At 37.7% G+C, this 27,183-nt stretch overlaps 1 protein-coding gene across 2 annotated transcripts in view; it reads left to right on the top strand.

Moving 5' to 3' along the window:
- DCDC1 (doublecortin domain containing 1) overlaps nucleotides 1–27,183 on the top strand; it is a 424,949-nt gene that overhangs the window by 383,472 nt on the left and 14,294 nt on the right. The window contains exons 21-28 of one of the 2 annotated variants that reach the window (XM_061201531.1): nucleotides 1,443–1,624; nucleotides 3,633–3,731; nucleotides 7,070–7,169; nucleotides 9,730–9,865; nucleotides 11,452–11,605; nucleotides 15,019–15,177; nucleotides 16,295–16,495; nucleotides 21,560–21,653. In XM_061201531.1, the coding sequence (XP_061057514.1) occupies nucleotides 1,443–1,624; nucleotides 3,633–3,731; nucleotides 7,070–7,169; nucleotides 9,730–9,865; nucleotides 11,452–11,605; nucleotides 15,019–15,177; nucleotides 16,295–16,495; nucleotides 21,560–21,653 (1,125 nt within the window). Of the gene's footprint in view, nucleotides 1–1,442; nucleotides 1,625–3,632; nucleotides 3,732–7,069; nucleotides 7,170–9,729; nucleotides 9,866–11,451; nucleotides 11,606–15,018; nucleotides 15,178–16,294; nucleotides 16,496–21,559; nucleotides 21,654–27,183 lie in introns of those variants that run through there. The other variant, XM_061201532.1, reaches the window with a different exon arrangement.

Here is a 27,183-nt window from a genome sequence, read left to right as displayed (position 1 = left end):
AAATAAATAAATAAATTAAAAAAAAAAAAAAAACGAATTGAGCTGTTTCTTAAATGTATATGACATGGTAAAGGGCCAACAAGAGCCAATTTCCAAAGAAGAATAATAAGGTAAGGGTACTTGCCCTGCCAAATATCAAGATGTACCAGATATAATCAACACAGTATGGTACTGGACAGGGAGAGAGAAATTGACAAATTGAAGAAAATACAACACACAGAAACAGACCCACACTTAAATGGAGGTGTCATATTTTATAAGATGGTTACTGCAGATTAATGTGAGAGTAATTGCTGCCAGGACAAAAGAAAGAAAGAGAGAAAGAGAGAGGGAGAGAGAGAGAAAGAAAAGAGAAAGAAAAAGGAAGGAAGAAAGAAAGAAAGGAAAGGAGGAAAGAAGGAAAGAAAGGAAGAAAGAGAGGGAAGGATGGAGGAAGGAAAGAAAGACCTTGGACCTTGCCTAACATCATCTCTGATCATCCCTTCCCTCATTTAATCTCCTTCCACAAATGTCTATTTCTGTGAATGGCAATACCATTTACCCAGTTGCCCAAGCTACAGACCTGGGAGCCATCCTTGCCTCTTTTTACTCCCTGAACATCATGTTCTATTAATTCTCAAGTCTGATACATACACTGTCCCATCCTTTTACCCTTCCTTTACTGCACTAACTCCTACTAAGACTTTCGATCTCTTACATGGCATTTCTGAGTTAGGTTCTACTCAGTGGTCCCATCACACCTTGTACCCTGTTGTTATTATACTCACGTTATTGCAATTGCCAGTTTATTTCTAGGTAAGTTTCTGAGCATCCCCTAGAAATTCCTCAACGATGAGTATCCAGTCTTGTTCATAGTTTTATTTCCAGTGTCTAGCACTGTGCCTGGAATATAGGAAACAATTACTAAATATTTGGAAAATGCATGAATTAATAACTAAATGTGTGAATGATGGCTACAAAGTAACCAAATTCTACATCTGAAATATCTGAAATTTGTTTAAGCTTTATCATTCATTCATCTCACTCTGTTTTTTAAGTGTTCCCCAAACAGATTTAGTTTAAGACAATATTATTTCGGGTTGTAAAACCACTTTTCATACATTCTTCCTTTCTTCACATTGATTAGAGATATTTTATACAGGAGCAAAAAACATTCCAAATTAATTCAGTTCTGTATTTCCAGAATGATGTTTCTCTGAAAGGGAATAAATCTTCCATGTCGTAACACAGCACAAGTTGTACATTTTAAAAATTGCTATCTTTCCTCTTTATTAAAATAAAACATTAATTAGAATTGTCTGGAACATCTTTAGGTGCCCAATACATGTTTGATGAATGAATAAAAGAGTAAAGGTATAAGCAAGTGTGCTTATTTTTTTTATATATAGGAATGACTCTTCCTATACATTTATTATCAATTTTCTTGTCATTTCTTTCTGAAGGAGTTTGATTGGCCAATAGAAGGGCTGCTTCTTCCAAACAGTCCTCCCATGAAGAAACCCATCTCTAAGACACTGGAGCAATATGTCCCTGTGAGACTCAGAGTTTTGCGGAATGGAGACAAGAACAAAACCAGAGCCCTTATTATAATCAGTCCAGACATCTCACCTAGGCGGAAAATGCAGTAAGAACAACTTGTTCATTTTTCGCATCAAGCATACTTTCTAATTTCTACAGATTTTTGTCTTCTTGATTACAGATGTTTTTCTGGGGGAATTTTGTGTTTATTCTTTAAAAAGGGCTCCCATATTGATATTTGGAGGTAAAAATAGATACTAAAATTCATTTAGTTTCTATGTTAGGAACTTAATTTGAACAATGGTGATTTAGACTGGCCATGAGAGAACATGAGTTAGAAATAAGTAGTTCTGATAAAAAAAGTTTTATGGTCAATATCTATTTTGAATTAGCATTATTGTTTGGGTTTATTAATGTATTTTGAAATAAATGAGCTCATAAATTGCTTCTTAAATCTAATTTTGTAATTTCTTATTTAAGTTAGTATTTACTTTGTTATTATTTACATTATTTAAGTTATTACACACAATTATTTACATTTAGATCTTTGGAATATTTAATGAACAAATATAGTTCTCAAAATATAACTTTACATCATCTATATCCTTGCCTTGGAATAACATTTTAAAAGTTTACCGTCCTAGAAAAGCATCGATCTGCCCTTTAGCTTACGTTATGAGGTTGGAATAAAATCTTCCCAAACACCCAGTATTTCTCCAACATTGGAGAAAGTCACCTGCTGTATTTTCATTACATTTTATGACAAAAGGAATCATAGATCAGGGCAAAACTCTGATGTAAAGAATGAATTAAACACATTGTTTCTCATATTATTAGCTGTGATATTACCTCTTGACCTTCCTTTTGAGATGTTTAGAATATTTGAGGCTGCTGATAATAGTTTAATATTACTTTCTTCACATTGATTAAATATACTTCATACATCACTGAACAATGAGTAACATTCAGATCGGCTGTCCACTGAACTGCCTATAAAGATGATAAAGTAAAAAATTAATCTTCAAAGTAAAGTCAACCCTGAAATTGAAATCTTTGACGCATACATTTCATAATTAGCTTAGACGTAAAATGTGAGGGTAATGCCCTTAAAGTAGTATATGACTTTTTTTTAACGTGCAAACTTAACAAATAATTTCTGTCCTTTCCTATCTTTATGTGTCTCAAAATTATATAGAGATTTAATCTGATCAATTTATGTTTTAAAATGCATGATTCAATCAGGTAATCCAAACGTAATTTGAGAGATTTGTTAATTTGGACAGCTATTCTAGTAGAGAGTATGTGAAACTCTCTGCTAAGTTCACGGAACAGTGTGTCCTGGTTAATCAAATATTCACTTTGTTCTCTACATGAATTAATTATTCCCAAATAATTAAAATACACTGGCATACATTTGACATCAAAACTCTACTAAATATAGTTTAATTTTTCTTGGCTGATTCAGAAAATTTTCTACAGGATCATCAATAGCATTCCCCACACCTTCCCCCCAACCTTTCTGTAAGTACTGGTAACAGAAGATTTAACTAGGGAGTGTTTTGGCTAACATTACATTTGAACACTATATCTTTCATTTAATAAAATATAAAGATTCTAAAAATACACAATTCTTTCTTACTTGAAAATTTGAATGATGTATATTCCAATTCTTTTTCTATGATCGTCATTAATTTTTTATTAAAAACATTTTTAGGTTTGGATTGATAACTGAAACAGTATCTGAGTAATATATGAATAAACATATAAATATGAACAGTATATGAATAAAACATCAAAGGCAAAATGAATGTAATCTCTGCATTTTCTTCAAAGTTGATAAATTCACATCTCAGAGTGTTCAACATTATTGGAAAAGGATTCAGATATTGAAAATTTATTTTCTTGTATAAATTGTTCATAGTATAAATGTTTGTGAAGTTTAATATTTAATTGTGATAGTATTTGAAACCCTATTTTTTTAAGAAAGGCATTTTTTTTTAGAGTAAATACTGATAAATTAAAACCTCATGATTTATTCACATACTTAAACAAGCTGAATGATAATTGACAATGTATACTGCCATATCAATCAAATCTTGGATCATTTTTTTCAGAAATGTTGACACTGAAAGGAAAGGGAATGTGAAAAATTATGTCACTAAATATTCTGAAACAGAAACAAACCAGACTGGATTTCACCAACTTTTGGAGAGGTAAATACTACCCTAAATGCAAAGGTATCTTCCATTCAAGTGCCTGAATGATTATAACACAAAATACATATGTACCTATATAAGAAAACAATTGTTAATACAGTGATTCTGGAGTTTTTAATCTGTGAAATATGTAAGCTATGAGTACATGATACCAATGCTAATTAATATGTTTTTCCCCCAAATTTCTAGGTCTGGTGATTTCCCCTAGCTTCTGAACTACCAACTCTGTAAATGTAAATTATCCCCATTAAAAAATATATATTTCACAATTTTACAGCACTTTGGTTTGAATTTCTTTGAACTGAGGGCAGGGTATTTACCTACTTTAAATCAATTTTTAAATGTCACTAATCTATACCATATTTGTGAATTACGTTATAATTTTTCTTTTCATCAATGTTTTCCTACCCAAACAAGATTTATTCCCATAGAATTTGAGAGCTGTTCAAAAGTAGAGCACCTGGTATAAACTTTTTCACAAAATATGTCTTGCTGAATATGAGAGTGTAGTTTTATAGAATTTAAGGAAAATTATGCTATCCTTTAGTAATTTAATTATTCACTTTAGACGGTTTCGAGGATCTTTTGTTGTTGTTGATTCTTCTATCTGCAAAGCTGAAGGGAGACCTAACAGCATAACAAGCCCCATTTAAAAATAATATAGACCGTTTTTGTTGATATTTGAATTTGCAGGCAACATGGAGTATTGGAAAAACCAGTCCTGAGAAAACAAAGTCAGAGATAAGACTCTGCTTTTCTGCATACTCTGTAAATCCAAGCCACGTGGTTATCAGTCCTTACTCTTGGTGTGAGGGTCAAAGGACTTCATTTCTAGGACCCTTGCCCCCATGTATTGGGTTGGCCAAAAAGTTTGTTTGGGTTTTTCTGTAACATCTTACGGAAAGACCCGAATGAACTTTTTTGGCCAACCCAGTAACAGAGAAATCCTGAACTGCTCACTCAGTATCTCAGCCTCAGTTTCTTCCCTGTTATTCTATGCTGATGCCCTCTCAGGAGACCATATGATGTAGTAAAAGACCCAGAGAGTTTTAGGTTTGAATTTCAGCTTTTGTACTCACTAGCTTTGTGACCTTGGGCAAGGAACTTAATCTCCAGGCTCAGTTTCCTTATCTGTAAAATGGGCTTCTCAGAAAGGGTGTGAGAATTAAACGAGAGAGTAGACATGAAGCACTTGCAGTGCATGGTCCATTTTAATAATGTGTTGCTGACTTTTATGTGTCAGGCGCTTTACAGGTATTCACACATTTAATCTGTAAGATATCCCTATGAGATAAGTACTGTTACATCTGCCTTTTACTGATGGGGAAAATGAGGCTCAGAGAAGTTAAGTAACTTCTCCAAGGTTACACAGCCAATACATGAGAGGGCTAGAGCTTGAACCCAGGCAATTTGACTGCAGAGTACACATTCCTTATTAGGCACTTAAGAGCCAGTTCTTTTCTTCTCTCTCCATTGATGTTGGCTGGCACATGAACTAGTTAGAGGAATTCAGTACAGAGGAAACAGCTTATCCCGTTCTCTCCAACCCACCTACATGGGCCAGTTGAATTCAGCACTATTAAAATAGGATTTCCAAAAAAAGAAGGAAGAAAAATCCACCAGCTTCCCCTTCACTTTACGTTCCCACTTGTCCTAAAACTGGTTACTCCCATAGTCCGAAATTCTCCGAGGGAAATGTGAGTGGGAGCAGGTTATCATGATTGTAACTCTCCTTAGGTCATGCTTGGATTTGGGGTGAGAAGCAGGAATTGGGTTGGGTCTTTGGGCAGCATCCAGAGAGAATTAAGCAAATCTTCTGGTTGGGGCTCAATTCTCTTACAGTTCTCCCTCCCACCCACCCCGCAATGCCTCCACCTGACAATTCCTATGGATGAGAAACCCAGCCCATTTCTCACCAGCCCATCAGCCTCCAGAGTTGTGACAGGAGAAGGAGAGACTTAATTCCCACTGGCTTATTTCCTTCCAAGACCTCTCAGAAAAATGGAGGGCCTAATTATCTGCTCAATTGCTTTATGCCATCTAAGGTAATAAAATTGAGAAATATTTTTCATACAGCTGAGTCTTCTTGATGAGCATAAAGTCACTTCTAACTCATTTACTATAGACAGTGCATTCTAATATAAAACAGCATTCTTTAGGACACGACCCATCACTCTGTTTAGCTCTACTTCCCCTTCCCCAGAATTCCACCTCTTTACCTCTACCCTAAACTGACTATATAGATTCCAGCCTCTCCACCTCCAGCCCATCTTGCACTTTTCTGACAGTTAACTTTCTAAAAAGCAGATCTGACAACACCATACCTCTGCTGTAATACCTTCAATGACTTCCTGATACTTAGGGGATAAAGGCCAGGTTCATTAGTCTGGCATCCTAAGTGCTTTCAGTTGGTTTCCATCTTCTTTACCAGCTTCATCTGGCTCTACCTCGCTCCAGCCATATAAAACTTCTCTAAGTCCTGACCCTACTTGGTGAACTCCTGTTTATTCATCAAGGCCCACCCCGAATGCCACTTCCTTCCCTGAGGCTTCCCTGGAAGAATTCATTGTTTTTCCTCTGTGTCCTCACCTCCCTGGCCAGGTGCCTATGACAGCACCCACTAGTTCATATCACACATCAGTTGTTGACGGGTCTCTCCCGCCTACTAGAGAAGGAGCCCTTCAGGAAACAAGGAAACTGTATCGTTCATCTCAATATCCACAGGGCTGGCCCAGAGCTTGTTTGGGGGAAAAAAAATCACTGTTTAATGTGTAACCTGGCCAAAAATTCCTATTTGAAAAGGAGTTAAAGAGCTATATATAGGGATCACTTCTGGTGGAGAGAGATGAGGAACTGCTGCGTGATGGATGTAACTTTGGAGAGCGTAGAACTTCAGCAGCAAAAGCTGAGGAAGGTGTTTAATGTAGAAGGGAGAACAAGAGAAAAGGCACACAAATAGGAAAGTGTAGGGGCATCCTGAGGAGTGAAAAATAAATAATGATGTGTTTTTTTGTTTTGTTTTTTTTGATTTGTTGATCATGCTTGGTACTGTGCTAAGCACATTTCATAATCAACCCTTAATCTTCACAGCAACCTTGCAAGGTAAGAAATTTAGGCTTAGCGAGCTTAAATAATTTACCTAGTCTTACAACTTGGAGAGGGAGAATGAGACTCAAAAGGGGGCTGCTGGTTTCCAGAGCCGAGCTCTTGACTATCCCACAGTCCTGCTGAGCTAGTTGTTGTTAATGATCCAGGCCCGTGATTTCTTTTATTTCCTCTCTTCTCTGCTGGAAACTTTGCATGTGCAAGGTCAATTTTTGTGTCTCTTATTACAGGTGCACTGAAATTTTAAATTTACCTTCTGCAGCTCGGAGATTGTTCAGTGAAAAGGGGAAGGAAATCTTTGCCCTAAAAGACCTTCAAAGAGATGAACTGGTAAAGACATGAGCGTGAAACTGGAAATATTAATATATTGATACTATTAAAAGGAAAGTGTTTTTAAATATAAGACTTCAAGCACCATTTTTTCCTCTTATTTTTTCTCAGAATTATCCTAATTCAGCAACCATCAGAAAGTAATAAGAATAGCTAATTGTTGAGCGCTTACTATGTGTCAGGCATGATTTTCAGGGCTGTATGTAATAGAACTCATTTAATGCTCATCACAACCCCTTTTATAAATGGAGAGGACCACATTATTAACCACCTGTGGTTTCTGCCCTACTCTTTTAAGGGGGTAGATTCTGTATTCTTTTTGAGGCCTTCAAAATGTAGTTATTTAATGATTTCTTACTAAATGATTATTTTACCTTTTCAGAAAAAAAAAATCATATCTAGTTTTTCACACACTCTATTTGGGAGGTTGGAGAAGGCTGAGAAGTGGAAGGACGTTAGCTGCCCAGCCTTTCCCCTGACTTATGGAATTTACGGTATCAGCTTGAGAAGAAAACCTGCCTTGATAGATGCCTGAAATTCTTTGAACAGAGAACCAAGCTTGCACCAAATTATCTGAACTTAACTCAGACTCTGAATGTAAAGACCCCTTGAAAGAGTCTTAAACCCAAGTACCAGTGACTAATAGCAGAGGCAGCATGGCAGAGTGGAGAGCCTCTGTTCTTGGAGTCTGGTAGATGGTGTTTTTTTTTTGTTTTTTTTTTAAATTTATTTATTTATTTTTATTTTTGGCTGCGTTGGGTCTTTGTTGCTGCGCTTGGGCTTTCTCTAGTTGTGGCGAGCGGGGGCTACTCTTCATTGCAGTGCGCGGGCTTCTTATTGCAGTGGCTTCTCTTGTTGTGAAGCATGGGCTCCAGGCGCGCGGGCTTCAGTAGTTGTAGCTCATGGGCTCAGTAGTTGTGGCTTGCGAGCTCTAGAGCACAGGCTCAGTAGTTGTGACCCACGGGCTTAGTTGCTCCGTGGCATGTGGAATCTTCCCAGACCAGGGCTTGAACCTGTGTCCCCTGCATTGGCAGGTGGATTCTTAACCACTGCGCCACCAGGGAAGCCCTAGACGGTGTTTTGAATTCTAATTCTATCACTGCCAAGTTTTCTGTTTGTTTGATTTTAATGTTTTTGTTTTTCCTGCTGTGCTTATTCACTTTGTTATTTTAGAAAGAATTTAAGGTAGATGCATTAAAACATACGACACAAAAAGGTAAATTTAACTTACAGATAAGTCGATGAGGTCACCAGGGCTAAGGGAGTATGCGTGAAAGGATGAGATGGACCCAGGAGTGATTGTTATAAGGACTTACATATTTGCTAGAAATGAATCTGTCAACTGTTCTGAGCCACCGACATGAGGATTGAAACATGAACAGTTACACGATTAAGTATGTCCATGAGAGAAAAAGAACCCTCTTGATCAGAAAGAAGATATTTTTGAGAAAGTTTTCCCTGGGTCCACATACAAAGTATGTGTGTAATGATCAGTGAGTGGCCTCAAAAAAGGCAACATTGAGTTTCTTTTTCTTTTTACCGAGTCTTTCTCAATATATTACTCTACTTTTTCCTCACTTCAAAGACATATGTATTTATTTAAGGACATTTAGGAAGTACATATAATCAAAATCAAGAAGAAAAAGTATCATCCATAATTTCAGCATCTAGAAATATCCACATTAACATTTTGGTGCATATACTGCAAGTTCATTTATACCAGTGGTTGTCAGAGTTTTCTGTAAAGTGTCAGATAGTTAATATTTACAGACCATATGGTATCTATTGAAACATCAGCTCTGCCATTGTAGCAGGAAAACATTCACAGATAACATGCAAATGAGTGGGCATAGCTGTATTCCAATAAAACTTTATTTACAAGAACTGGCAATCGGCGAGATTTTGTCCTCAGCCATAGTTTACAAACCCCCAATTTTTTTTTTCAGTGTTTAACTTTTTATTTTTTATTTTTTATTTTTTTTAACATCTTTATTGGAGTATAATTGCTTTACAATGTTGTGTTAGTTTCTGCTGTGTAAAAAAGTGAATTAGCTATATGTATACATATATCCCCGTATCCCCTCCCTCGTGCGTCTCCCTCCCACCCTCCCTATCCCACCCCTCTAGCTGGTCACAAAGCACGGAGCTGATCTCCCCGTGCGATGCAGCTGCTTCCCACTAGCTATTTCACATTTAATCCCCTGATTTATACCCACTTACCTTCCCCCTATCCCTCCCTTCCTTCTTTCCTTTCTTTAAAAAATTATTTTTTCTACAACTTTTTATTTTGAAATAATTAAAGATTCATAGGAAGTTGCAAAGATAGTATGGAGAAGTCTTTTTTCAGTACAAAACCCTGTAGATCCATCAAACTTGTTGCTTTTATCAATAGTTTGTGTCTTTTATCACTGAGTATTATTCCTTTTTATCACTGAGTATGGTGCCATAGTTTGTTTAACCATTCACCTATGGTAGGGTGTTTTGATTGTTTCCAGTTTGGGCTATAATAATGCTGCTGTGAGCAATTGTATATGGGATTAGAGACTCATTTCTTTGGTAGGTGTATGTTTCATGTGGAGAACATTGGATCAATCCTGATCTGTCCATTGCTCAGCAGAAGAAGCAAATCTTCCTGAGGAACTTAGCATCAGATATTTCTAAAATTCAAACTTTCTGCAGTACACATAAGATAGAGGGTAAGCATTGGAATTATTTACTTTATATATGTACAGACCAAAAAAAAAAAAAAACTTGATGATATTGCTTTTTTTAAAAAAAATCCAAGTTTGTTTAAACAGGTCATATTTCACCCCTGCATCTCGCTGTTTAGCTTTAGACTAATTTTTATATTTAACAGAGTTGCATATTTTAATTCACACTGTACTTTGGATGTGCAGAGAAAACATACTTTCTTTATTTTGTCTTTAACAAATTGAGCCTTCTTTGTGAGCCCCAGGTACCCCCATCAAGGAAAACGTTAAATGTACAGTCAGGTTTAAATTTGTCCCATCCATTAATTTAAATAGTCCCTTTCGGGGAGGCTTTCAGATTTCTCAGTTTCCAGACTCTCACTTTAGTTCTTCTCTAGGATGGAAGGAAAGAACTTGGGGTGCACATCCTCTTGCTTTCTGGGCCCTGCTGGCTGAAGTCCATGGCTGGGTGACAGTGTTCCATTCTTTTGGCCCAGATAATGCTTTGGGTGGGCGGTACTTCCTGCCTGCCTCAGCCTCCCCTCTGCTGCCTCTGGCCCTCTGCAGCCGGGTTGTGGTTGGGTAGCCATCTCTCAAATCCTTGCTACAGAACCTCTTGACCCCTGCTTGGCAGCCATTTCTGGAAAGCTCCCCTGCATGGCTCTTAGTAAATCCTGGGTCATGTCTGAACTTCCCAGAAACCAGATCCAGGTTCATGTGGCTATGCCACAGATTGGAGTGGTGAGGACAGCTCAAGAGGTAACTCACCACCATGTCCTGAACCATAGGCAATGTCCTCAGTGTTTCCTTGTCTAGCTAAGATTCCTGCAGCAAAGCCTGTAGGCAGAATCATGACAACCAGTGCTGGTTTTCTGCCTTCCTTTGTGTTCTGCCACAGATCCCCTCAGGCCCAGAAATGGTGGGTTTCCTCCAGGTCAACACTGAGATAAGCTAAATGGGAGCTAAAGGCTTTTGGAAAAAACCCTAAATCATGACAGTGTCATCTGACTTACATGGCCATTGTCTTGTGCCTGAATGTCAAAACTGTATTTGTACTTTTGCTTTCCTTTTGTAACAATTCTCATTCCTCATGGTATTCAACCTTCCCTTAAGGCTACCCCAGGACCAAGACAAAGGCCCTATATATAGAAGAGAAAAATCATTAATATAATTTAAAACATTATCTTATTGCATATCTTGAACACTGTACATTAAGCTTTGCATGTGTCTTTTAAGGCATTGGGAACTTTCATTGAGGAGTTTGGATCCCAGAGAATGACCTAGAGGCGTGCGTCTAAATAATGGAACCCATTTGAATAGTTAGAATTTATAACTAACTTATTTTTGGAAAGACCTATTTTTTTAGCACTTTTGACTGAGAATGTCTTGAGAGGAAAGAATTTACAAAAATTAAATTAAGTGAAATCCAATTTATTGGTTTAAAGAGCAACTATCAATTATGCTTAGAATGTATTCTCTTAGACCAAATAGCTGGAAATTTTCTGCATTTTTATTTTAACACGTGTTTTCAAAATCCTAGTGCTCTGAGATCATACCTAATATGTCCTTGCAATTTGTGTTTTTCTCCTCAGCTCTTGTTTTAGAAGTCCAAAGTGACATTGTGTTGGGAGCCAAGCTTGCTGTGCGGAAACCAATTTTTGGAGAAGAGAAGCAAATTTTAGAACCAGAGGAAAAGCAAGTGCAAAAAAATGCTTTAACATCGGGAAATGCTTCCAGTGAAATTCTGTAAGTAATCAGTGTGGCCAGAAAAGTTACCTGGTTCCTATTTGAACTCAGCTCATTAGCTCAGTAACACCACAGAGCCCATGCAGGGAACCCACGCCAAGTTTATGAAACTAATGGAAGTTGAAGAGCTGGTATTTAATTAGTTTCCTGGCAGAAGGATAGAGCTGGAGCTTCAGTGTTCAACCACCACAATGATCTACTTTCAGTAATTTTGTTATGATGTTGCTATTTTTAAAAGACTGGAATCTTAGAACTGGAGACATTTATTTGAGGAATTCATCATGTTTTTGTTTCCATAAACATGGACTTCAGGAACAATTATGCTTCTTCCTTAATGTAGGTTCAAGTTGAATGCATGTTAATATAAGTTATCATCCTGGATTGCTGAAATAGCTTTCTGATTGGTTTCTGTCTCCATAATCTCCTCCTTCCAATTCACCTTGAACTTTTGTCTATGGACAATCTTTCGAAAATACAATCCTCTTTATACAGTTCTTCAATGGCTACCTATTGCAGACAGAAGACAATGTTTAGTCTGGAATCCCAAGCCCTCCTGACCCTGGTCCAGGCCTGTCATTAACCCTCATTTGTACCCCCATGCCCACCTCCACTCCACACTTTTTCTTTGTGCCACATGAACTCCAAGCTCCAGCTGGGCAGCTACAAGCTGTCTCTGGACTGCGGCCTACTCCACTGATGCACTGCTGCAGGCCTCTCACCACATATTCATTTCTCTCCAGCTGACGTGCCCGTCCTCGGTCTGTGGAAGGATTCTTTATCATTGAAATCAATCATGACAATGACTGTACTAGCAATGTACTTATCAGTTCCCTCCCCTCTACTCCAGCAACCACCACCAATTTGGGAATTCCTTGAGGGCAAAAACGCTGTCACACGTGTTCTGTGAAGACCAGGATAACTGACTTTTGTCATCATTTACAGAATAAATGAAGGAATCATTGAATTAGTTTCCAAATTATAAAACCAAAAATAGCCGGTCAATTACCATTGCAATAACTGAAAATTAATTTGTATACAAATTAATTTTCATTAATAATTGGTATACAAGCTGTTTTAAACAACTGTTTCTGTCCTCAATTACAAGAATATTAACTTTCATGTTAGGAATCAAACTTCCTCATTTTGATGGGTAATTCATCTGGTCCTGCATCCTGACACTAACAAAGGCACCAGAAAGCCTTTTTCAGAGAGAGTGATTTGACCTATATTGTATCTTCCGCAATTGTTAGAGAATTGGCCACAAACTTTTCTAACATTCCTTTTTGTTCTTCTTCTAAAGAATGTATCTAGCCTCTGAGTTATTATACTGCACTTGGAAAAAAAAAAATAAACAGAAAGTAAAAAAAAAGAAAGAGCATCTTTGAGAGCAAAGATTCTTGTTGTTCTGATTCATAGATTTCATCAAGGCCTGAAATCCTTGAGCTGAAAGTCTTTGAGTCCACTCAAAACATAATGCAGGGGCATGGTGACTATACTTAATAATACTGCACTGCATATTTGAAAGTTGCTAAGAGAGCAGATCTTAAAAGTCATTACAAGAAAAAAATTTTTGTAACTATCTGCGGGGATAGATGTTAACCAGACATGTTGTGGCGATCATTTTGCAATATATACAAATATCAAATCATTATGCTGTACACCCAAAACTAATATAGTGTTATATGTCAGTTATACCTCAATTAAAAAAAATAAACATAATGCAGGAATCTCCTGCACATTCTAGGCAAGCTGTTTTGATCCAGTCTCTTCTTGAATACTCCTAGGAACAGGGAGATCACTATTTCACAAGGCAGCCCATTTTAATGTTGAAATAATAATTCAGAATACCTCTATCCTTCTATGACTCCATTGGTAAAGTAAACCCTACCCCACCTCACCCAATGTCCAGCACAATTTCCTGTTTTATTCCACTTGTGATATTCACTGTTTGTTTATTCATTTACTTATCTATTATCTCTCTTCTTCCCACTAGAATGTAAGCTCCATGAATCCTGAGAACTTAACTGTTTTGTTCACCACTATATCCCCAATACTTAGAACTCTGTGCCTACAATATAGTAGATGTTTAAGAAATGTTAGTTAAAGGAATGAATGATTAAATAATGACTAGTTATATGAATGAATGAATGGACATGAATCAATAAAGCAAGATGTATTTTTAAATGGCTGTTCTAAAACTAACTTGACTGTACTTCATTTGCTTGGGAGCTGAGGAGTATATACTTATCCCAAGTTAGAAAATCCCATCTGGATTTGGAGGAAGAATCTTGTTATGTCTAAGAATGACTTTTTTTTGTCTGTTTCCCTCAAAGAAATGGAGTTGGTGGGAAAGCTGTGTTTTTTCTTTTCAACACAAGATGGCACTGTTGTTTCTTTAACTGTTAATGAGATTTTTGTCTTCAGAAGCTGCTTGTGCTGCAACTCTAAATAAGGCTGTTGTTACCCACCAATTTCATATCCACATGTAATACTTTTGTTACATTTGAAAAGTGTATGGTCTGCTCTGCTAACGCAGGAATTGTCCCTGGAGATTTGGGTAATTCGATATTGCTTGCAGTTACATCAAATTACCACAAGCACCTTGGTGACCACAGCCTCCCCCAGATAACTTTATTTACACATATGCACATTTAGAGTGCTGAAGTATGCTTGCTGCTTTGCCTGTATATTTATCCTGCCTTCAGCAGAGCGGTCCTCATATTGTGTCATTGTGTCCCACAGAAGCAAGTGTACCCTAAACGGTGCCTGGAGATTTGATATATTCAGATCTGCATGGTGGTTATGTTTCGGTTCACAATTTCATCTTAATAAGAGGCCACAAGGCTGACTCAGTTATTCATACTATGACTATTTACTCTAAGTGTTTTTGCATATTATTCTCTATCAAAACCTGGCACATTTGTGCTGGTGCTATTTGAGTCTCTCTAGATTTTTCTGTTGAGAGGAAAAGTTATTAAGATTCCTTAACATTGTCTATTGAGTAAATTTTATGAAACCTAGTAATCTAGGCTGTCTGTTCCAGACAGAATTATGACACATTTATGGAGTAGGCAAGAGTCTCATTACACGTTTGTTATGAGTTTCCAAAACTACTGAGTAGTCTTAATCTTATTTTTGAAATATAATACATGACCCCATTTTTTTTCCTGAGTAAATATAACAAAGATGAATGCTGTTTATTATGTGATTGAGGATTCATTTCAGCTTTATATTAAAAAATCTAAATTGTGTATTAGTAGGATGTGAATTTGCAGTGTTAGGCACCATTATGGAAATATGATTTCCAGATCCACCAGTATCATTCAGGATATTATCAGACTACACCTCAGAGAAAATTCTGTTGAGTATAAATCAGATTTCTTAGACTTCTGTTTCCTTCTGAACTTTGATAGAGATTCACATGCAAGAGCCCATCTCCGAATGAAGGCTTGTCACACACTTCTCAGGTATGCCTGGCAGGAAACTTCTCATAACTTTGATGAAGATGACAGTCTTCCAAAGAAAATGGAAGAAGAGCTCTTTGAAAATGTGGAACCAGAGAAGAAATACAGGTAAAAAGTTGCAAGGGATTCCTGTTAGAGATTTCTACCTGGTCTTAGATTCACTCACTTTAGGGCAAAAATATTACTGAAGATTTACATTACTGTTAGTTGCTCTTTACATCAACACACACATTTTTGTGTTTTTGACTGAAGTATTTACAAGTACTGGTGGCAAGTACCTTCTCGCTTTAGCTGTGTAATGTAATTTCTCGTTCACTGGTGTCTTTTCTATTAAAAGGTAAGCTCATCCATCTTTGCCTCCTGAGAACTTAGGACAGAGCCTGTATATTAGTTGAATGAATGTGTGAATGAACTTATGAATAAGCATGTAAAATGCCTTGATGTCTTTAAGAAATTAGTAAAATGCAATTTCTTCCTTTTTAACTTTATTTTTTCTCTGGTCAATGTCCAATGAAATGACAGGAATCTTTAGTACTTGGTATTATTCCATAATCTTTATACATTTACTTAATGTTACAGCAGTTTACATGAGTTAAACAGTTTTGGCACTTCAACACTTAGCATTAGTCCATGCACATAGTAGGGACTTAATAGACATTTACAAATTAATTGCCAATGCATTGTGATGTTTGATAGGTTTAAGTCTGCTTAATGGCTTAAGAGATATTTAAGTATGAGATTCCTTTGAATTAACTTATTAGCGTATCATTATTTTCGTTTATGATATTCTATGAGTTGTTAGGGAAGATTCAAAAACTTGGAGAATGGGATTCTATTTGCCAGGGATTCTGTAGTTAGAGGATAGAAATGATCATGATTTGAACAGAACTCCTTTATTTCTCTCTGTTCTGATTCATTGCCCTGTTCCTACTCCTACCTCTTTTTCCCTTTAAATTATCTCAAGTGAATTTTTTCTTTGCTGATGAATTTCTCATGTTCTCTTGGAAAAATATTTATTTCTAATATAAAATAAACTCAGAATTCTACTTTTTACATCAGCTTGACAGTGCAAAGCAAATAACATTGCTGCTGTCCTGATGATAATGCTTCCCCATTATAAGTGAATTTGGTTCATGGCGGGTCTCTTGCCAACAGAACTTGCTATCTCCAGCACATCAGTGCACAGGACATTTTTCTGCCACTAATGGGATTTTCTTTATCTCAGCCATTCTCCAAAACAGAGTAAATTGCAGAAGGTTTGCCACCAGCAGTTTGAATACAGAGATGGGCAAATCATAAGCTATGCTTCTCCTCAGCTAGTCTTGGGGGTGCAAGGCCCCAACCTGCGTTCAGGCATGGAGGTTGTTTTGGTGGAGAAAAAAGCAGATGATGGTCATCAACACTGGAGGCACAAGGAAGACAGCAGGTAAACCCATTATATTTGAGCCTTAATATATCAAAAGGTGAATAGGAGCCTAAGAGATCCAGCATGGTCCCCACAGACCAGGCAGCGGTATATTTGAGGACTTTGGATTTTCTATTTAATGTAGCCAATAATATTTTTAACCTACTCAAGGAAGAGAAAGATAGTGAAGTCAAATGTAAGTGCTCAGTAGTCTACACACCACTCATCCACTACAGATTCAGGTAAGAAACGTGAAATCTAGCCTACTAGGTTCATAGTTTTAGTGGGCCATTGTGGTCAAGAGAGAGCTAGACTCTCATCTAATTTATTTGTGTGATTTGAAAACATCATAAAATCAAGTAAGAATTCTAAAAAGTCCCATTTAAAAAAATTTGCAGTACTTTTCATTAACACAGTCTTCTGCACCTCCCCACATGCATGCCTTCCCTCCCTCCCCTACTTCCATCATATAACCAACTGATGTGGCTTCCACTCACACAGTGAAATCGAATTGAATTCTTACCCTAATCAGATATATCAACCCAGTGCAATGGCTGGCCCTTGTTTGGATCTAGCTTGAGGCCCACCACTATCAAAAAGGTTATTTCTGAGACAATCAGAAGAAATTTAAAATAGTCTGGGTACCAGATGATGTGAAGGGAGTCTTGTTAATTTTGTTGGGTGTCATAATGGTTTAATGGCTATGTTTAAAAAAAAGTCCTGATCACTTGGATGTATATTGTAGTATTTACAGATAAAATTAAGAGAGATCTCAGCTTTGTTTTAAAATATTCTAGCAAAGCAAAAATTTTTTAAATGGGGACAGGGGGAGGGGATGAAACAGGCATGGCAGAATGTTGATAACTGTCGTGTCCTTGGTGGTTTCTTATACATTTCTCTCTGGTTTTGTGCATGCTTGAAATTTCTTTAACGAGAGAGATAACAACTCCTTGGTTTTTAGACGGTTTGCTTCAAAGTTTACCATTAGTGTTATATGGTGGGGCTCCAGGGCCCTCTTCAGTCTCTTGAAATACTACAGAAAATGTGTTTGTGTATCTGTGTAATACTTTTTTTTTTTTTTCTGGGAAAGAGCTGTGATTTTTGGATTCTCAAAAGGTGTGTGAGCAAAAGGCTTAGGGGATCGCTGCTTTGAGAGAGATTGTATAATCTTCAGCAGGCGGCAGCAGAGGGCCCAGCATGGACGGGAAAGGAGCTAGCCTTCCTCTGCTCACTGTCTGAGATTCAGAGCTGCCAGCGAGGAATACATGCAGCCTTGTTTTAGAGACAGCTGAAAAGCCAACCTGTAGGCAGACCTGGTGAATGTGTTCTTTTGCCCCATTTGTCCTAGCTAAGCTGACTTTGCCACAGGGGAGCTAAGAAGCAGGCTTTTGGCCCTGTGAATGGTTTGCTTTGTGGAACCAGAATTCATTCATTTAGCTGCAGAAGATTATCAAGGGCAGTGTTTTAGGTGCTGGTGCTTTAGCAAAGAACGAAACAGATAAAAATTCCTGCCCACGAAGCTAGTGCCACCCCATCTCTACATTTCTGGAGTTTAGAGCTACATCTTACTGCCTTGGCTTTCTGTATTATGGTAGAGGTCCCGCCTGAGCCTAAGTTGGAATTCGAGCATGGCTGAAGGGCTAGGGTGGACACGCGTGGGGAATGAGAGAAGTGACCCAAGGCACTAGACAGCCACACTTGATAAGTTTAACTCAGGAACACTTGGTCATCAGAAGAGAGAGCAAGTTCTGAGTCCTGCTCAGTGTCTGTACTGCTTTTGGTTTTCAACCTAAGTGCTGTGGGGAAATCAGGAGGACAGGAAGTAAGTTTACTTAAAGTAAACTTAAAGTTTACTTTAAGTAAAGTTGACTTAAACTTACTGTTTAAGTAAAAACAAAGGGAAGCTTGCCTAAAACTCTATGCACTCCCTCGCTGCTTTGGAAAATCTAACCACATGTAACACCAAAGAGGATGGTCTCTTCCGATTTCCTTCCACTTTCCAGAACGCTCTGCAGCGTTGTCATATTGAGGCCTCCCCATGTCAAGCCATAGAAGAGAGGGACAGTTGGAGGGAGATGGTGGTATTGACTGATCGCTGGCTGGAAACTGCAGAGTCCAGAGAGAAGAGGTGGAGCCGTGAGGGGGAGGGGCAGTGGGACAGGGTTTGCTCCTGAACACATGGGTCACCGTCTAGGGACTCCCACAGACGCTTGGGTAGGAGAGGTTTTGCAGAAGTCTTGATGATTAGATGTGGGCATCATTCAGAGGAACGTATGTCCCATGGCAGAAATGTCTGTATAGTGACAGTAATTCTGAGCTTTCTTCTACATTTTCCCTTGACATTTTGCTTTTTCTTTTTCATGTAATTGGGTGTTGAAACCCATTTGTTCTGATAAGCTGGTGAGGCCTGGAGAACCTTGGGTTACACTATGTAGCAGAAACCTATAGAAAATTCCATTTATGTGAACCATAGTCTTTTGATCTTCCGTATTTTCCCCAGGCAGTAAATTAGCATTTATTGAGGCAACTGCCCAATCAGAATTTGTGTCAATAGAGCAGAAGCCCAGTAGCTCACTGCCAGCGTGATGGGAGGTTCCAAGTGCTATCACTGTGCCTAGAATTTTCTACCATTAGTCCTTTCATTCAGTCCTTTGGGTCTTGAATTGCTTTTTCATTTTGGCCTTCTATTTAAAATAGAGAATAACTAGGAAATCTGATATCTTAAGCAATTATCAGCAAAACCTCTTAAGGGAAATCTTGACTATGAGAACAAGGCCTAGCTGGGAGAGCACATAGTCTAGGAGAGTAGTGTAAGAAATGAGCAAGGGGGCACTGGCAGGCAGTAGGACATTACCAAAGACACACTTACTTGGTTTCTAGCCACACAGAAAAATGGTCCAGGTCAACTTTTGAGATAAACTGGTATCTTTCTCCCATTTTCAACCCTGGCACAATCTGAATTAATCATTTGGTCTCAAAAGGGAAATATGAAAAAAATGCTCAGGGAAAAAAATCCCCTTCAACAAGATTCAAAATTATAAAAGGGAAAATACAGTGTCATGGAATTCAGAGCTGAAAGAGATTTTGAAAATTTTCTAGTCTTAGTCACCTGATTCTAAAGCTAGGTAAACTGAGGCTCAAGGAGATGAAGTGACTTGTACGCACTCGCACTGTGGGTTAGTAGAAGAGGCTGTGCTGTCGTGCTGGGATATTTCTGGGACACAGAGTCAGTTCTCACACTGCCGTTTGGCATGTAGTGGGCTTTATGTAGAAGTCTAAAAGCTCAGGCTTCCTGCAGAATGTAAGCACTCCTGCTATGGGCAAGTGACAGTTGACAGTCCAAAAAGGAAAAGAAAAATCAACACTATCATGGCTGAGCATGGCACTGAAGCATGGGAGAAGTTGCTACATCTATTCTAGGCAGCAAAAACAGAGAAAGCTAGGTAACTAATCTAGGCACCTCAGTAAGTTGTTGCAGGAAATATACAATCATTCATTCATCTGACTACTATTGAGTGCCAGTAAAAATGCAAGATGCAAACTATGCCACATGCTGAGGCTAGTATTTTGTAAATGCTTTACAATGAGGATATTTTGTTTTATGTTCAGAGATTTAAATTAGATATCTAGAATTTTTTCTCTTGAAAGGAAAAACACGTTACTCTTATCACAGATCTCCCCCACCCCCGCTTTCTCCCCTTTCCTCCACTCCCACATCATTACATTTTATATTCAGGACTAGTTATATTTTCCACAGCAGGAATGCCACTGCTGGTCTGTAATGTAACTATGTTGACAGACATAAAGAACTGACTTTTTCTATACAGACAATATCCTTGAATGTTTGGTCTATTCTTGCTTTTAAGTGATGTACGGGAAAGAATTTGAGGGTTTTAGCTCTGTACTTTGCTTTCTTTTTTTTCAGTCAAGGAGGCTTTATTTTAGTTCCAATATAAGATAACTTAAAAATATTCACTATATATCTTGGACTTTTAGGGAATACTCATTTAGAAAAGAAGAATTTGAGGGAAAGCTATAAAAAAAATCACAACAATCGATAATAGTAGCTCATACTAAGTGCCATGAGCCAGACAATATTCAACGCATTTTTTTATGCATTAACTCATTATATTCTCAGGACGAAAGTCCTGTGCGGTATGCACCATTATCCTATTTTACAGATGAGGAAACTGAGGCACAGAGTTGTTAAGCAGGTCTTGAGATATACTCAAGATTTAAACTCAGGCATTGTGGCTCCAGAATCCATGCTCTTAATCACTCTGCCACATTGCCTCTCACAACAGCAAAACAGGTGAGGAGAGTGTCTGGGTACAATCTGGAGACAGAAAACACACAGTCATTTAAACAAAGGATGTTTAACATAAAGAATTATTAAGCTATGCTAAACGAGTAACTATCAGATTTTTTTTAAAAAACCTCTATACGGTACTCTAGGGCTGAGGGAGTTGAGGACAAACTAGGGATTGGGTCCCTCCCTAAGGCTGGAGTTCAGAGCTCATTGGAAGAAGTATGGGTGCTGTCCACTGGATGGCAGGGAAATGTGTTCATTTGCGTGGCCAGATCTGTTCTGTGGTTGCTGGGCAAGCAGGAAGCAACCCTCTGGAACTTACGTGGGTGTGCAGCTACTGCTGGGCACGTGGAGATGCAAAGGTACGGGGTTGCTGGTACAGCAGAAGGTCTGGAGCACGTGGTGTCCACGTTGGGGGGGCCATAAGCGGATGATCACCAGGCCAGGCCTGGGCTGTAAGGGTATTAAAGGACCACGTGCATTCCGGGCACGTGGCTGGGACAGAGCATCCCTGGACACCCTCACTCCCAAACACTGACCCCAGGCAGCATCCAGAAAGAACAGGAGCGCCCCTTTCTCCTTCAGCGTTCTTCCAGCACTCTGCACTGAGGAACCTCAACATCGTGCTTATGGTGGGGGAGAAATGCCCAAAGGATTTCACATCCATTAGCGCAGAGTATATATGGAGCCAAGAGGCAACACACAGATAAGGGGCACAGAGGGAGCTCTAAACTGGTCATGCTGCTTTGTAATGTGCCTAATCCTGTTTTCCCAAGGACCTTTCACCTGGTGAGTAACCCAGACCTGGTGCTGGCAGTGTCTATGACCAAGGCTGGAGATGAAGTCTGTGGCTATCCGGTTATTGCTCAGGTAAGATATGTAGAGGCTAAAGAGTAATTATAGCCCTTTATTTAGTTAAATTTAAGGAAAGCTCCATGCTTCCTTGTTGTGGAGAAAGAAAATGGCTGTCATAGAAACCTATCTTGAATGCCATTGTTAAAATATTTACAATAGTCTGCCTAGATTTCAAATTGAACATGTTCCTGTAGCTCTGAATTTAGTTTAATCCAACAGATGGTGATTGTGGGCTTGCTGCATGTCAGGAGCTATGCTAGTTACTTAAATCAAATCCAATGGCAAGCGTGAGAAATTATCCCAATAACATTCATAGCGTCTCAGTTGTGGGTGCAGTCAGGTGAATGGCTATTAGATGCGTGCATTTTAAGTTCAATGATTTGGAGACATAAGCAAGTCCCCTCTCACCTGGCAACGAGTGGGAAAGACCGTGGTCAGAGGAGTCTTTCAGGAGGGTGTGAGCTCTTCAATGCTAATTCCGCTGAGAGTCATTTGAAATATACTTTCAACATACTTTTGCAAATGCTTATAGCAGCCAAACAATTTTTGGAGACTCCAGAGAAGGCTGGCTTCATTTGAAATTTGGGTAAAGACCTATGGGGTTGGTTTTTTCTTTCCCACGTTTGTCTGTCATCCTCACTTACCAAAGACACTCCTAGACGGGTATATATTTTTCCTTGTTAGGAGGAGAAAAAGTTTAGGAGTGTCTCTGCTCTGCATTTACTTTCTGTGTCCTCCACAGTATTTGCCATCTTTGTGTTGAACAGAATATACTGTCTCCAAATAACATTTGTTTTATTCCATATTTTAATAACAATGAGGCAACTTGTTTTGCAGGTCCTGAATCCAAAATTGGGATATAGCAATCTGGACAAATACCAAAGCTTAATTAAGTCTTCTATCCTGACGATAAATATGGACTAAAATTTTATTCTAGGAGACACAGTATATATAACATCAAATTTTTCCCTGTCAGGTGCCTCTTTGGCACGGACCACAGTGAGATAAAACCTTATGCAGATGCAAATTTTGTACCTTAATCTGTTTCATAAAATTATAGATATGGATGTTTTCTCCTAAGGTTCCCTTTTTATAAGAAATGAGTTTGATCCCAAAGTTATTTGTATTACCTTTCAAGAGTTTTTTCTTTGCTTGGTGTTTCATTTTTATTTCTTGAAGCAATCAGTTTGTGAGAATATATTAAAGTTCATGTAAAATAATAAAAATGAGACATGTTAAGTTAATGTTACTAAACCCCATCCCTGTTCCTTGAAATATAATCTTTGTTTTCCATACCTCTGAGGGATGCTCTGTTGTTTGACCTATTAAATCAATTCTTGAGACTCATTTATTTTCCTCTTCACTATCAATCTCTCCTTGGTAAAGTAGGTGTTATTCATTATAAAGTTCCTTGAGGTGTCATGATATGTTTAGTTGGAACTAATCTAGTGGTTTAAATTCCTTGAAATTGAAACCACTCATTTTTTAAACTTATGCTCAAACCAAGTTTTATAATTAGAATAAAGATGCTGTTTCTAATACATAAAATGGAGTGTACTCACATTTTTTTAAAAAACCTTCTTGATAACCAGTGAAATATAAATTAAAATATCAACAAGGTACTATTTTTCATTCATTAAATTGATGATGCTTTGGCAAGAGTGTGAGGAAAAGAGGCCATTTTGTATAATATTGGTGGAGGGGTAAACTAGAATAACCTTTCTAGAAAGCATTTGATATGATAAAGCTTTATATTATACATCATAATTTTTTAAATGATCCTGTTCCTTTTTTTTTTGAATTTTATTTAATTTATTTTTTTTATACAGCAGGTTCTTATTAGTCATCCATTTTATACACATCAGTGTATACATGTCAATCTCAATCGCCCAATTCATCAACCCCCTGCCGCTTTCCCCCCTTGGTGTCCATACGTTTGTTCTCTACATCTGTGTTTCAATTTCTGCCTTGCAAACCGGTTCATCTGTACCATTTTTCTAGCTTCCACATATATGCGTTAATATACGATATTTCTTTTTCTCTTTCTGACTTACTTCACTTTGTGTGACAGTCTCTAGATATATCCATGTCTCTACAAATGACCCAATTTCGTTCCTTTTTATGGCTGAGTAATATTCCATTGTATATATGTACCACATCTTCTTTATCCATTCGTCTGTCGATGGGCATTTAGGTTGCTTCCATGACCTGGCTCTTGTAAATAGTGCTGCAATGAACATTGGGGAGCATCTGTCTTTTTGAATTATGGTTCTCTCTGGGTATATGCCCAGTAGTGGGATTGCTGGATCATATGGTAATTCTGTTTTTAGTTTTTTAAGGAACATCCATACTGATCTCCGTAGTGGCTGTATCAATTTACATTCCCACCGACAGTGCAAGAGGGTTCCCTTTTCTGTACACCCTCTCCAGCATTTGTTGTTTGTAGATTTTCTGATGATGCCCATTCTAACTGGTGGGAGGTGGTACCTCATTGTAGTTTTGATTTGCCTTTCTCTAATAATTAGTGATGTTGAGCAGCTTTTCATGTGCTTCTTGGCCATCTGTGTGTCTTCTTTGGAGAAATGTCTATTTAGGTCTTCTGCCCATTTTTGGACTGGGTTGTTTGTTTTTTGAATATTGAGCTGCATGAGCTGTTTATATATTTTGGGGATTAATCCTTTGTCCGTTGATTCATTTGCAAATATTTTCTCCCGATCTGAGGGTTGTCTTTTCGTCTTGTTTATGGTTTCCTTTGCTGTGCAAAAGCTTTGAAGTTTCATTAGGTCCCATTTGTTTATTTTTGTTTTTGTTTCCATTACTCTAGGAGGTGGATCAAAAAAGATCTTACTGTGATTTATCTCAAAGAGTGTTCTTCCCATATTTTCCTCTAAGAGTTTTATAGTGTCCGGTCTTACGTTTAGGTCTTTAATCCATTTTGAGTTTAGTTTTGTGTACGGTGTTAGGGAGTGTTCTAATTTCATTCTTTTACATGTAGCTGTCCAGTTTTCCCAGCACCACTTATTGAAGAGACTGTCTTTTCTCCATTGTATATCCTTGCCTCCTTTGTCATAGATTAGTTGACCATAGGTGCGTGGGTTTATCTCTGGGCTTTCGATCTTGTTCCATTGCTCTATGTTTCTGTTTTTGTGCCAGTACCATATTGTCTTGATTACTGTAGCTTTGTAGTATAGTCTGAAGTCAGGGAGTCTGATTCCTCCAGCTCCGTTTTTTTCCTCAAGACTGCTTTGGCTATCTGGGGTCTTTTGTGTCTCCATACAAATTTTAAGACTTTTTGTTCTAGTTCCATAAAAAGTGCCATTGGAAATTTGATAGGGATTGCATTGAATCTGTAGATTGCTTTGGGTAGTATAGTCATTTTCACAATATTCATTCTTCCAATCCAAGAACATGGTATATCTCTCCATCTGTTGGTATCATCTTTAATTTCTTTCATCAGTGTCTTATAGTTTTCTGCATACAGGTCTTTTGTCTCCCTAGGTAGATTTATTCCTAGGTATTTTATTCTTTTTGTTGCAATGGTAAATGAGAGTGTTTCTTTAATTTCTCTTTCAGATTTTTCATCATTAGTGTATAGGAATGCAAGAGATTTCTGTGCATTAATTTTGTATCCTGCAACTTTACCAAAATCATTGATTAGCTCTAGTAGTTTTCTGGTGGCATCTTTAGGATTCTCTATGTATAGTATCATGTCATCTGCAAACAGTGACAGTTTTACTTCTTCCTTTCCAATTTGGATTCCTTTTATTTCTTTTTCTTCTCTGATTGCCATTGCTAGGACTTCCAAAACTATGTTGAATAATAGTGGTGTGAGTGGACATCCTTGTCTTGTTCCTGATCTTAGAGGAAATGCTTTCAGTTTTTCACCATTGAGAATGATGTTTGCTGTGGGTTTGTCATATATGGCCTTTGTTATGTTGAGGTAGGGTCCCTCTATGCCCACTTTCTGGAGAGTTTTTATCATAAATAGGTGTTGAATTTTGTCAAAAGCTTTTTCTGCATCTATTGAGATGATCATATGGTTTTTATTCTTCAATTTGTTAATATGGTTTATCACATTGATTGATTTATGTATATTGAAGAATCCTTGCATCCCTGGGATAAATCCCACTTGATCATGGTGTATGATCCTTTTAATGTGTTGTTGGATTCTGTTTGCTAGTATTTTGTTGAGGATTTTTGCATGTATATTCATCAGTGATATTGGTCTGTAATTTTCTTTTTTTGTGACATCTTTGTCTGGTTTTGGTATCAGGGTGATGGTGGCCTCATAGAATGAGTTTGAGAGTGTTCCTACCTCCGCAATTTTTTGGAACAGTTTGAGAAGGATGGGTGTTAGCTCTTCTCTAAATGTTTGATAGAATTCACCTGTGAAGCCATCTGGTCCTGGGCTTTTGTGTGTTGGAAGATTTTTAATCACAGTTTCAATTTCATTACTTGTGATTGGTCTGTTCATATTTTCTGTTTCTTCCTGGTTCAGTCTTGGAAGCTTATACCTTTCTAAGAATTTTTCCATTTCTTCCAGGTTGTCCATTTTATTGGCGTAGAGTTGCTTGTAGTAGTCTCTTAGGATGCTTTGTATTTCTGCAGCATCTGTGTAACTTCTTTTTCATTTCTAATTTTATTGATTTGAGTCCTCTCCCTCTTTTTCTTGATGATTCTGGCTAATGGTTTATCAATTTTGTTTATCTTCTCAAAGAACCAGCTTTTAGTTTTATTGATCTTTGCTATTGTTTTCTTTGTTTCTATTTCATTTATTTCTGCTCTGATCTTTATGATTTCTTTCCTTCTGCTAACTTTGGGTTTTGTTTGTTCTTCTTTCTCTAGTTCCTTTAGGTGTAAGGTTAGATTGTTTATTTGAGATTTTTCTTGTTTTTTGAGGTAGGCTTGTATAGCTATAAACTTCCCTCTTAGAACTGCTTTTGCTGCATCCCATAGGTTTTGGATCGTCAAGTTTTCATTGTCATTTGTCTCTAGGTATTTTTTGACTTTCTCTTTGATTTCTTCAGTGATCTCTTGGTTATTTAGTAACGTATTGTTTAGCCTCCATGTGTTTGTGTTTTTTACGTTTTTTTCCCTGTAATTCATTTCTAATCTCATAACGTTGTGGTCAGAAAAGATGCTTGATATGAATTCAATTTTCTTAAATTTACTGTGGCTTGATTTGTGACCCAAGATGTGCTCTTCCCTGGAGAATATTCCGTGCGCACTTGAGAAGAAAGTGTAATCTGCTGTTTTTGGATGGAATGTCCTATAAATATCAATTAAATCTATCTGGTCTATTGTGTCATTTAAAGCTTCTGTTTCCTTATTTATTTTCATTTTGGATGATCTGTCCAGTGGTGTAAGTGAGGTGTTAAAGTCCCCCACTATTATTGTGTTACTGTCGATTTCCTCTTTTATAGCTGTTAGCAGTTGCCTTATGTATTGAGGTGCTCCTATGTTGGGTGCATATATATTTATAATTGTTGTATCTTCTTCTTGGATTGATCCCTTGATCATTATGTAGTGTCCTTCCTTGTCTCTT

The sequence above is a fragment of the Eubalaena glacialis genome, chromosome 10, assembly GCF_028564815.1.
Source record: "Eubalaena glacialis isolate mEubGla1 chromosome 10, mEubGla1.1.hap2.+ XY, whole genome shotgun sequence".
NCBI lineage: Eukaryota > Metazoa > Chordata > Mammalia > Artiodactyla > Balaenidae > Eubalaena > Eubalaena glacialis.
Note: the sequence above shows the minus strand (reverse complement) of the source record. Positions and strands in the feature narration are given on the sequence as shown.